The sequence below is a fragment of the Miniopterus natalensis genome, chromosome 7 (assembly GCF_054644295.1).
Source record: "Miniopterus natalensis isolate mMinNat1 chromosome 7, mMinNat1.hap1, whole genome shotgun sequence".
NCBI classification, from domain to species: Eukaryota; Metazoa; Chordata; class Mammalia; order Chiroptera; family Miniopteridae; genus Miniopterus; species Miniopterus natalensis.
This window is the reverse complement of record NC_142087.1, coordinates 10,774,321-10,786,535: the sequence shown is the minus strand read 5'-3', so window position 1 is coordinate 10,786,535 and position 12,215 is coordinate 10,774,321. Positions and strand designations below refer to the sequence as shown.

The following is a 12,215-nucleotide window of genomic DNA, read 5'->3' as shown; positions in this document are numbered from 1 at the left end:
GCAGATACAGCTATCCTCATTTTACAGGTGAAGAAACTGAGGCACTGAGAGGTTAGGAGTTTCCCAAAATCAAGTCACAGAGCTAGAAAGAAGCAGAGCTGGTCCTTGAACCTAGGCACTGGATTACTGAGTCTGCCTGAGAACTACTGCTTGACTAATGAGAACACAGCATTGTTTTCACTGAGAAATGTGTGCTGTTCCTCTCCTCTCCGCTCCTTTTTCAGCTGGTTTTCAAGGATGATCACACTGTAGAGCACCCCTGAGTATCTCCCCGCCATGCAGAGATGCTGAAGTAAGAAAAGGGTAAGGGAGTCGGCCATATAGGTGAAGCTCCTAAAAAATTTGTTAGCCAGGTCGTTGAATTTGCACGGTCCCAACAATTCGTAATCAAGTCGCCGTACTTACGTATAGGACATGCACAATGTCTGCGATGTGGCTGTGAATGAATGATTCCGTGGTTTCATCATAAGGTAAGGTTCGGCTGAGCGAAGACAAAGATCTTAGGTATGTCAGCTTCTCATGTTCACTCTGAATTTGTAAAAAAATGATAAAAACACAATTATACATTATAATCCCACTTGGTGTTTATAGAGGGCTTTGGAAGTCTCTTGAAGGTTTTAATCATCTGACATCTCATTCAACCCAAGATCAGTCTTTTATGATGAGGAATGAATGAACTGCAGAGGACTGGATTCCTTGTCCACTGGCCCTGCCAGGGTTTGACCTGGTTTCCCCTCTCGGCTAGATTTCCAGGTACTCCGCGATGGCTTCCCCACCTTTAGTCTTTGCTTCCTCACCTAGTCACTTGGTATCCTGCTGTCTGATTAAGCTTCCTAAAGGTGACCTCTGATGCTGTTACTTCTAGCTCTCTTGATGTCATTAAATATTCATTATTTTGAGTCTTTACTGTTTCCTATTAAAATACAAGTTCTGATCTGAAGAACAAAATCTCTTTGGTATTATTCTCTTCTTCTAAATAAAAAAGCACTATCTACTTACCATAGAAACTTGGAAAAAATAAAGTATAAAGAAGAAAATAAAAGACCAATAATTCCACAATCTTGAGAAAAGGTCTTCCAGTCTCCAACCTCTCCCCCCCCCCCCCCCCAGAATATAGATGGTATAAAACTTGTATAAGCTCTCTCTCTGGAAAGCAAGAAGCAATGCATAGCAAGAAACTGACTCTGTAGCCTGATTTTCTCACCGGGATTAGTATAACAATGTGGCACCAGGCAGGTTTCCCTGCTCTAGTTTTGCCTCTCTCCAATCTATTCTCCGGGCTATCATCAGATTCACCCTTTAAAAAATGCAAATTTGACCTGGTAACTAACTCTCTATCAGAAATCTTTCAATAGCACCCCTGGAGGTCAAGGCCCTTTGAAATGTGACCCCTGCTAATCTTTTCAAATTCATCTCTCACCTGGCCTGGCAGCATTCAGTGCTTTAGTCCAATCAACTTTTATGTTGCCCTTCCTTGCTTCTGGGCCTTTGTACCTTCTGAATTCTCTACATTTCTTCTCTTTGTTTACTGACTAAAATCTATATATCCTTTAAGACTTGGATCGTGCATTTTCTCCTGAAGCAGGGCCAGGTGCCTTTCCTAAGTGTATCCATAAACTACATGTGTATATGTCTGCCATGGCATTTGTAATACTCTGACAGAATTACCTTCTTAATTTGGCTACTTCCCTGACTGGCTGTGGATTCACATCAAGGCAAGAATTGGACTTTTCCCTCCCAATTCACTGCAGTAATCCAAGCTCATTATTAATTACAAAGAAATCCTTTATGACATGAACAGTCTGAGTCAAAAGTGAAGACCAACATTCTGGTTTTTTGTGTTTCTAAAAATTTTTATTGGTATTATACATAAAGAAAATGTAAAGCTTGATGAATTTGCACAAACCAAAACCAACTGTGGATATGTATGTATCCAAAGGAAATGAAATCTGGATCTCAAAGAGATGTCTGCACTCCCTTGACATTGCAGCATTATGTACAGTAGCCAAAATATGGAAACCTAAGCGTCTGTTGACAAATGACACACCTTTGACACTGATTTAAACATCCCAGGCTTCCTTGGGTCCATTAAACACACTGCTCCTTTCTGCCACAAGGTTGTCAAATACACCATTTCCTTCTTCTGGGACACTCCCTCCAACTCTAACTTCTATTTTCTCCTATCATTCCTCAGGTCCGAGCTTAAGGGTCACTTCCTCAGAAATGCCTTCCTTTATTCCCAGGTTAAGATAAATTCTTCTGTTATGTACTCCCACAGAAAGAATAAGTGAATGAATGAATATTTCACCGAAACAATGGAATACTGTATTAAGTAGGACAATATAGACTTTTCGGTTTTTGTGAATCCTCATCAGAGGATATTTTTCCCATTGATTTTTCCCGTACGTACCTCAGGTGGGGCCAGGGATCGAACCTGCAACCGAGGTACATGCCCTTGCCCAGGAATCAAACCCGTGACCCTTCGGTGCATGGGCCGATGCTCTAACCACTGAGCAACACCGGCCAGGGCAGGATAATATAGATTTTAGGAGTTGACTTAGAAATTTTTTTCTCCCAACATATCTGATTTTTATTTTCCTATGATTACATTCATTGGTATGCAGAGAAAAAAGTCTGAAAATACATATACCAAAATGTTAACAGTAGTCATCTCAGGAGAGTGGAATTAAGGAAGATTAACTTTTAATTTTTATTATGTTTTTTGTTTTTATAAGACTGTAATAACTTTTATAAATATAATTTATAAGTGTATACAAATATATATTATAAATGTAAAAATAAACATAAAAGTATAAATATAAAATTTATAGCTTATAAATTATTTGTATAAAAAGAAATAACAAATAGAGTTTAAAATATTTGTTAGAATGGAGGAATAAGTTTGATAACTTGTAAAGATTGTTTGTGCATACCTTTAGCTCACCATTAAAAAACTCCTGGATGGACTCGATCAGCTTCTCAACGGTGGCCTCGCTGAAGGGGTCCTCGCGGGTTAGGTTTCTGAACCTATCTGTGAAGGATTCCAGAGAGAGTCAAGAGATGACAGAGATGTCTGAGTCTAATATCAAAAGAAAGATGTCAGATGATGCCCCCGTACTATGTAAACTTATGCGGTGTAGTGGGCAGAGCCACTGAACATCAGGATAGACAGGTCCTGTTCTCACCTTCACTGTTTGCTCTGCCCAAGTCCCTTCCCCTTTAAAGGTCTCAGTTTTCTCAATTACAAATTCAATGTTCTCTAAGGGCCTCCCAAGCTACAAAAACATGGGAGTGAACTGTAGTGGAGTGGTTAAGAGCACAAACTTTACATCTCAGTTTCAGACTAGCTGGGGTCCTGACTCTCCTCTCCCACTTACTAGTTCTATGACTTTTATCAAGTTAGTTTGCCTGTTGAAGTCTTAGATTCCTCACCTGTAAAACAGGGTTATTGTGAGGATTAAGTGAGGAAATACATACAAGTTATCCCAGTGTGTGGCCCACAGTAGAAGCCATGTTCTCGTTCACATCTTACCTTTGCACAAGCTTTCCTTCTGCTTGCATGTTTCCCCTTCCTCCCTCCCACCTTCCCTCACCTCTCGTTTCATATCTAACTCCTACTCACCCTTCAGGGCTCAGCTCCAGGATGGCTTTCCTGAATCCCCTCTTTGCCCATTTTGGCTAAGTATCCTCCTAGCTGCTAATTAGCCTCTCTATTGGCTCCTTACCCCCACCTCCATCCCCAGTCACACATATTATACTGAGTCCCAATCATTTGTTTCTCTGTGAGTAGACTGTGTCTGTTCTGTTCACTGCTCTATCTCCAGCAGCTAGATCAGTGTTTAGAGCACAAAAAGGTATCCACAAATATTTGTTTAATAAATGTACAAACGAATGAATGTAGTTCCTCAAACACACCATAGTCTTTCCTGTCTCGTGCACATGCCCCACCTCTCTGGCATGCTCTCTCCTCTACTTCTCACAGGGGTTGCTCTTTCATGTCCTTGAGACCTTTAGGTTTAAACAGCAGTCTCAGACAGGGGTTCTCTGAAAAACATCGTTTTAAAGTAGGTTCCCATCCCCTTATTTTTTGTCCCAGCCCCTTGTTTAATTCTTTCATAGTGTTTATTACAACTTGTAATTACTTTATTTACTGTTTCTTTACTTATTTTGGTCCTTCTCAGCACTATGATGTAAATTCTGTGAGCGCAGGGACCATGTTGGTTTTGTTCATTGTTGTATGTTCAGCAACTGGTACTTAATAAATGTTTGTAGAATGAAAGATAGTTATTTTGCAGCCCCATCCAGATCCCACCCACACCTACCTTTCCCTTCTCAGAATCCTTCTAGTGCTTAGACTGTGCAAGTCAGCAGGATTATTTGTCTCAGGACCAAGTTAGTTTCCTGTATGTCTAGAATAATGTATCTTATCTCATCTTGCCAACCATATTGTAAGGTCTTAAAGTCAGTGATCAAATTCATTGTCAAAGTCTAGTCAAGGGCTGATCACTCAGCCACTTGACTCGAAAAAAGATGCCCCTCACCCTCCATCCTTTCCCCCTTTTACCTGTAAGTCCAAGGCTACTTGGACCCTTTTCAATATCCTCTAAGTTGCTCAGCTGCAAATCCACACTTCCTGAATCACTGTCAGAAGCATAAGGGATCACTACTTCCCAACTACGGATCCTAGGAATAAAGAAGGGATTAGAAAAATTAGTTTTTCAGGACTGCTTTCTGTCTCATCACTCAAGTAAAAGCTTAAATATCACTTTTCAGAAGCATTTATTGATCACCAATCTAGGTTAAGCAGCCTCTCCCCACCCCAGTCCCATAGTTACTTTATTTTTTCATAGTATTTAATCATTACCTACAATTATCAAGTTAAATTGTGTTTTTTATTGACAGTCTCCCATTAGACTATAAGCTCCATGAGAGGAGAAATCTTGTCTACACGGTCATAGTTGTATCCTCAGCACTTAGGACACTGTCAGCCTCACAAGGAGTGAATGGATAGATAAGAAACACTATGCCACTTTTAAAAAGAGACTAAGACAACGAAATGCTGCTCAGTGGTGAAAAAGGAAATCTTACCTTTTGCTATACAGCATGGGTGGACCTGAAGAGCATTATGCTAGGTGAAACAGCCAGTCAGAGACAGTCGAGTACCATATGATTTCACTCATATGTGGAATGTAATGAACAAAATAAACTAACAAAAAAAATAGAGACAGGTTCATAGAGAATAGACTGACAGCTGTCAGAGGGGAGGGGGGTTGCCAGGCTGGGTGAAAAAGATGAGGGGATTAAGCAAAAAACCAAACCAAAACCAAACCAAAAACACAGATGTAGACAACAGGATGGTGATCACCAGAGGGAAAGGGTGGTGGGGGGAGGTAGGAGAGGGTAAAGGGGGGACAAATGGTGATGGAAGGAGATTTACTTGGGGTGGTGAACCCACAGTATACAGATGATGTATTACAGAATTGTACATCTGAAACCTATATAATTTTATTAACCAATGTCACCCCAATACATTCAATTAAAAAAAAAGGGGACTGAGGTAAAATACCCCCCACCTCCCTTAATCCCCCTTACCTCTTCTTTTTTTCTATAGACACAACACCTTCTACTATATGATTCACTTATTTATGATAATGTTTTTTTGGGTAATAGTTTTATTTTTAAATTTGTCTTTATTGATTTCAGAGAGAGGAACGGAGAGGGAGAGAGAGAGAGAGAGAGAGAGAAACATCAATGATGAGAGAGTCATTGATCGGCTGCCTCCCGCACGCCCCCACTGGGGATGGAGCCCGCAACCCAGGCATGTGCCCTGACCGGGAATCTAGCTTTGATCTCCTGGATCCTAGGTCAATGGTCAACCGCTTAGCTACGCCCGGCTGGGCGGGCAATAGTTTTCAATAATAGAAAAATATTTCCTCAAGTTTTTGTGTTACTCACAATGTAGTCTATAGACATGACACATTTTTAAGTTTAATCTCTATTAACATTTTATCTGCCAGTAGGTTTAGATAATAACAAAGCAATAAATTGATAACTTAAAAATAAAAAGGCCTATTTTTTTTTTTTTGAAGAGAGAGAGAAAAACATTGATGTGAGAGAGACATATCAGTTGGTTGCCTTCCACATGCCCCGACCAGATGGAGCCTGCAACTGAGGTTCATGCCCTTGGCCGGAACTGAACCCGCGGCCCTTTAGTCCGCAGGCCAGCACTCTAACCACTGAGCCAAATCAGCTAGGACGAAAAAAAAAGGCCTTTGAAAGTGAGAGGCAAACAAGCATTTATTTGAGATCAATAAGAATAGCTATTTGGGAATCAATTCAGGTGGAAGCCCAAATAATGTTCCGATTAGGAGACAAAGGCAAAGGGTATTTATGAGAAACGGAACGGAAATGATTACATTAATAGAAGGAAAGCATTTCTATTAGTGAAGGTAACATAATATAGTGACATTAATTCTAGGCTGTGTTTTAAATTTTCAGTCAGGTAGTCATCGGTTAGAAGAACTGCTTTTTTTTGGTTATTTTTGCAAACAGGTCTTGGTTATTCTGCCCTGTTTTAACATTCCAAGGTTTGAGACATAAGACATTCAAGGCAGTTCCTCTGGCATGGCAGCTCCAGCTCCATTTTTTTTCAAAAGACATCTTTATGATTTTTTTTTGGTTGCCTCCTATATGTGTCCCGACCAGGGATCAAACCCGAAACCTGGGCAAGTGCCCTGACCAGCATTTGCTGAATCTATGGTGTAAATATTCCCACTGTGGCCAAATCAAGCTACCAATGGTACTTTGGGAAGAAATGTGCAGTGGCACACCGTCATATATTTTCACTATCTAGATATAATAGAGATAAGCTGCCACAAAAACATAGAAAATGGTAAAATGTAGTAAAACAATTAGGAAATGATGAGTTTGGTTTTCAGTATACTTTATTTCATTGTAAGTCTGTATAATTAATTTTTCTAAGTAGCTACATTTAGCAACCAATTTGCAAACTCCTGATAAATTCAAGAATTGACTTTGCAAACTAGTATGAGACAGCTCCAGCACACTATTGGTTGTCTTGTTATTTTAAATATTTTAGGTTATATTTTTTTATTATTGATTTTAGAGAGAGGAAAGGAGAGGGGCAGAGCCATAGAAACATGGATGAACCCTGGCCTGTGTGGCTCAGTTGGTTGAGCATCGACTGGAAGGTCGCTGGTTTGATTCCTGGTCAGGGCACATGCCTGATTTTCAGGTTCAGTCCTCAGTAAGGGGGGCGTGCCAGAGGCGTCCAATTGATGTTTCTCTCTCTTTCCCTCTTCTTTCCTCTCTCTTTTCAAAAAAAATCAATAAAACATTTTAAAAAACAACAACAAAAGAAACATTGATTAGAGAGAAACATCCATCATCTGCCTCCTGCATGCCCTCTACTGGGGATCGAGCCTGCAACCCGGACATGTGCACTGACCTGGAATCAGTCTGGCGACCTCTTGGTTCATGGCACAACGCTCTAACACTGAGCCACACCGGCTGGGCAGTTGTCTTATTATTGAGTTGAAAGATTCCTTTACATATTCTGGATCAGCACTGTCCAATAATACTTTCTTTGATAGTGGAAATGTTCTATAATTCTGCCTTGTCCATATGATATCCACTAGTCAAGCATGGCTATTGAGCACTTAAAATGTAGCGAGTACAAACTGAATTTTTATTTTTGCTTAATTTAAATTCAAATTTAAATATTTACATGTAGCTAGTATCTACTGAACAGCACAGCGCCAGACATAGCAAGAACTGACTCTCCCTATTTGGGATAATAATATCTGGGGCACTAATAATGACAATGAGTTACCATATTGTGCATAGTTCGTATGTTCATAATAGTTAAAAGCACAGATTATGGAGTCAAACTGCCTGGGTTCACATCCTCCAGTTTCCTTCTCTACAAAACGGACCAACAGCACATACCTCACAGAGCGGTGCCAGGGAGTAAATGGAATCGTGCACGCAGAGTGCTTGGCGCACTGTCGGGCTATCCTGCTAACCCTCAATAAATGCAGTTAGTTATTCTGTAGTTCTTAGATAAGTCGCTTCCATTTGTGAGCCTGTTACTTCGTAATTTTGTAAACTGGTTACTACGCACCTCGGAGAGTTACTATGAAAAGTCACTGAGTCAACACAAACGCTTTACAAATCAGATAAAATGTCACTCATAGGTCAGTTATTAACAACCGAGACAACCTTTGGAGGAAATTACCATCATTTTCCAAAGAGGGGGGGAAATGAACCACCCTGAATACCACCCTTACGCACATGACCCTTCCCATTTCTTTAAAATTGGCCGGGCTGCAGAGACGACCGAGTGACAGGCGACTGACCAATCAGAGGAGGCCCCGTCTCCGGCCCGCCCTGAAGCCTTGCCCAATCGCGTCCCGGCAGAGCCCGGAATAGGACCGTTGCGAGACCGCCCGTTCTAAGCGGGCTCTGGCGCCGGGGGGAGCGGGCCTGCGCGCGGGGACCGGAATTCCGGCCGCGGCGACGGGGAGCAGCCCGGCCCTGCGGGACGGCGGCGGCTGACCTGCTCTTAGAGCCCATCTTAGCACGCGGAGCCTGCCGCGAGTCCCCGGCGTCTCCTCCGGCGCGCTCCTGGAGCCACTTTCCCGAGCGGAAGTCAGCCTGCGGTTCCGGCCCTGCTGGGACCTGCTCCGAGGAATGGCGCCACCGGGTGAGGTGCTGCGCATGGCTCGACGGCGGGCCCCCGCGGACGGCTCGCCCCGGCAACTGGGCCGGCGCCCGCGGGAGGCTAGTGTTCGCCACTCGGGAGCCTGCCAGGCGGGGTCCCCGTCCTCTGCGGGACTGGGGCATGGGCTCCGGCTCTCTCGGGGTCGAGGGTCCGACGCAGGACTGGCGAGCGGGTGGGGCTGCGCGGGACCGAGGAGCCGCGGGGGGGGGGGGGGGTGCGGTGCCAAGCTACGGGTACCCCCGAGGGCCAGCCGGGGGACCGCGGCCGGGATTCACCCCAGGCCTGGCTTCGCTCATTCATTTGATTTCCGCGGCTGCCGGGTCAGGCGGCCTGAGAGCGACCTTTTGGCCAAATCATCCTTTGGGCCATGGTTTCCTTTTTAGTGAAAGGGTCAAAAAATAGCCACCTGTCTGGGAGCTTAGAGCGTAAGTTCTGAAGTTAGATTCTCCGGGTGCAAACTTGCAGTCCGCCACGTATTCGTTATGTGACCCCACCGCTAGTCGCTTAACCCCTCTGCACCTCAGTTTCTCACCTACAGAACAGATTACACGTTGTCTGCCTTGTAAATTGCTGTGTTCAATGAGACAATCCCCGTGCATGGTTTAGGACAGTATGTGTCACTAAGTAAGCACCCAAGTCAAGTTGTCTGCATTGCTAGTGAAGGAGCAGTCACTGCAGGGTAGAATCTCCTGTCTCACCACAACTTGGGAAATGTGTGCTACTGTTATTTCCACTTGACAGGGAGGGAAGAGGGAATCCCAAGAAGGGAAGTAACTTGCCCAAGGTAACAGTGAATGTCTGTGGCTTACCACTCCAGTATTTAAGAAGTTTAGGGTAATAGAGGTGTTAAAAACAAACTTTGGGTTCAAGCTGCCTGCAGTTTGAATCTCAGCTAGTTATGTGTCTTAGGGCAGGTAACTACTTCTGAGTCTCAGCGGTACTCAGTTGGATGCTGAGCATTTAATGACTATGCGTGCAAAGTACTTAGCTTAGTACGGGCATACCTGACCCATGTTAAGTGTACAAATTTTAGCCAATAAGGTTATTATCTTTAATGGGAGGTGGGAAGGTTAGGATTCTGACTCAGATGCTGTGTTAGGGGAATTTCTAGCTGGGAAAATGCTGGATAGATCCTAGTCATTCACTAGACCTTAACATATTTCCTACATGCATGTTCACATGGCCCTGGGGATTCAGCATTAGCATCTTGATTCAGTCTTTCATATCTTTCTATCCATCAGCAATTCTGGCTTTAACTGTGAATTTTAGCCAGACTGACCACTTCTCACCACCTCTGGTGTCCCTCTTTAGGTCCCTGGTCCTGTATAGTCTCAAACACAGTATTGTTTATTCTCAACACTGATCCTGTTAAAATGTAAGTCAAATCACTCCTCTGCTCAAACTTTCTAGTGGCTCCCATCTTGCTCAGTAAAGGCCAAAGTTTCTACAGCAACTTGCAAGGCCCCCTGGATTTGGCCTCTGCCACCTCTGTCACCTTGTCCCTCCTTCTCATCCTTTGCTTACTCTTTAGCCATACTGTTCTCCTTGCTGATGTGAAAAAGCACCATACACATTCCTGATTCAGGATATTTGAACTAGCTTTTCTTCTTGGGCTGTTTCCCTTCAAATAGTTCTACGACTTGCTCCTTTTCCTTCAAGTCTACCACAGTATTATTTCTTACGTGGCCTGCCATGTTTAAAATGGAAGCTTTTCTCAGATGTCCCTTCAGTGTTGTATTTTTCTCCATTGCACGTTTCACCTTTTAAAATGATAAATGCATCTCAATTATTTAGTGTTATATTTTTCTTTTCCCACTAGAATGTAAGCTCCATGAGGTTGGAGGTTTTTGTTTGTTCTATTTCCTGTTTCATCTTCAACACCAAAGCAATGCTTGGTCATAGTAGGCATTCAGTAAATACTTGATTATCAAATACTCCACATTATAGAGATCTCTAGTTTTTTGTTGTGGTATTTTAAAAAGAGCTTTTACACTCTAGATTATTTGAAGCACAGAAGAACTTAAATAGAACTAACCTTCATGCCCCAAGGTAGGCATCCCTTCTACAACATTATTCAAAAAATAATGGAGTTTGGAGTTAGACCTGGATTTGAGTCCAAGATTGGCTATGTGTAAACTACTCTGGAACTCAATTTTCTATAATAATTCCTTTCTGAAAGGATTCTAATTCAAACTAACTTTGACCCTATAACCTTGAGGAGTAGGTACTATTATTAATCCCTTTTTACACTTGAGGAAACTGAGGCACAGGCTGACCACATTGTAATTGCCACAGTCACATTGCTAATAAGTGGCAGAGCTAGGATTTAAACGACTCCAGAGGCCATGTTCTTCACTACTTTATAGTACTGGCTTGGGACCTCATCCAAGAGAAGGCTGTTGGGGGGTTTCTTAAGGAAGAAATACTTGAACTAGAATCTGAAAGTAAAAATTAAGCAAAGTATAAGTAGGGGAAAGCATGAAAAAGTGCTGGATGGAGAAGAACATAGCTCCTTAGAGAACAGAGAGGAGGCCAGAGGGCCACAGATGGAAGGAAGAGTGAGGGAAGAGATCTGGTTGAGAGGTGGGCAACGCCATGAAGAGGATTCAGGGTTGGGTCTGTCCTGAGAGGCATAGGAGTTGCTAATGTACTTGAAACGGGAATGGCCCGATGAGTCCTGTGCTTTAGACACATGAAGGCTGCTGGGAGGACTGTCTTTCAGATAGTTGAAGACAGTGCCCACCACTTCCGTAAGGCTTCTCTCCAGTTTAAACCTCCCAGTTTCCTCACCCTTCCTCACATGATTTGGTTTCTAGACCTTGGTGGGCATCATCATTGAGACCCTGTATAGAACTTTAGAATAGTATGGATTGTGTTTAACAGTCTTTTTCCCCCAAGGTGTAAGCACTGTTGTCCTGTTGGCTGTGGCAATCATAGCCAGTGCCCAGGCTCTGACGCCCACTCACTACCTCACCAAGCATGATGTTGAAAGACTGAAAGCTTCGCTGGACCGCCCTTTCACAAGTTTAGAATCTGCTTTCTACTCTATCGTGGGACTCAGCAGTCTTGGTGCCCAGGTGCCAGATGTAAAGGTAAGGTTCCTTTTATCTTGGTCTCATCCCTTCACTATGTTCCTTTTGTGTACCTCATAACTATCTTTTGCTCATTTGAGGATAACCAAGGTTAATACAATACAATAAATACGATATCAGCCCTGGCCAGTGTGGCTCAGTTGGTTGAGCGTCGTCCCATGTACCGTAAAGATCGCCAGTTCAATTCCCGGTCAGGGCACATGGCCAGGTTGCGGGCTCAATCCCCAGTAGCAGGCCTGCGGGAGGCAGCTGATGTTTTTCTCTCTCTCTATCCTTTCCAATATCTCTAAAGTCAATAAAAACACATTTTAAAAAATACTATATCGCCCGGCCGGGCATGGCTCAGTGGTTGAGCGTTGACCTAGGAACCAGGCGATCGG

At 43.1% G+C, this 12,215-nt stretch overlaps 2 protein-coding genes across 3 annotated transcripts in view; one reads left to right on the top strand and one right to left on the bottom strand.

Annotated features, from left to right (window-relative positions):
* Positions 1–8,883, bottom strand: part of MROH8 (maestro heat like repeat family member 8) — a 42,595-nt gene extending 33,712 nt beyond the window's left edge. Inside the window, 4 exon segments of the mRNA XM_016219326.2 lie at positions 406–528; positions 2,934–3,079; positions 4,565–4,683; positions 8,579–8,883. Of these exon segments, the coding sequence (XP_016074812.2) occupies positions 406–528; positions 2,934–3,079; positions 4,565–4,683; positions 8,579–8,865 (675 nt within the window). The 5' untranslated portion in view covers positions 8,866–8,883.
* The window catches only part of RPN2 (ribophorin II), a 50,925-nt gene continuing 47,236 nt past the window's right edge, over positions 8,527–12,215 (top strand). For both annotated transcript variants that reach the window (XM_016219325.2, XM_016219323.2), the window contains exons 1-2: positions 8,527–8,725; positions 11,642–11,835. In XM_016219325.2, the coding sequence (XP_016074811.1) occupies positions 8,713–8,725; positions 11,642–11,835 (207 nt within the window). In that variant the 5' untranslated portion in view covers positions 8,527–8,712. The remainder of the gene's footprint in view (positions 8,726–11,641; positions 11,836–12,215) is intronic.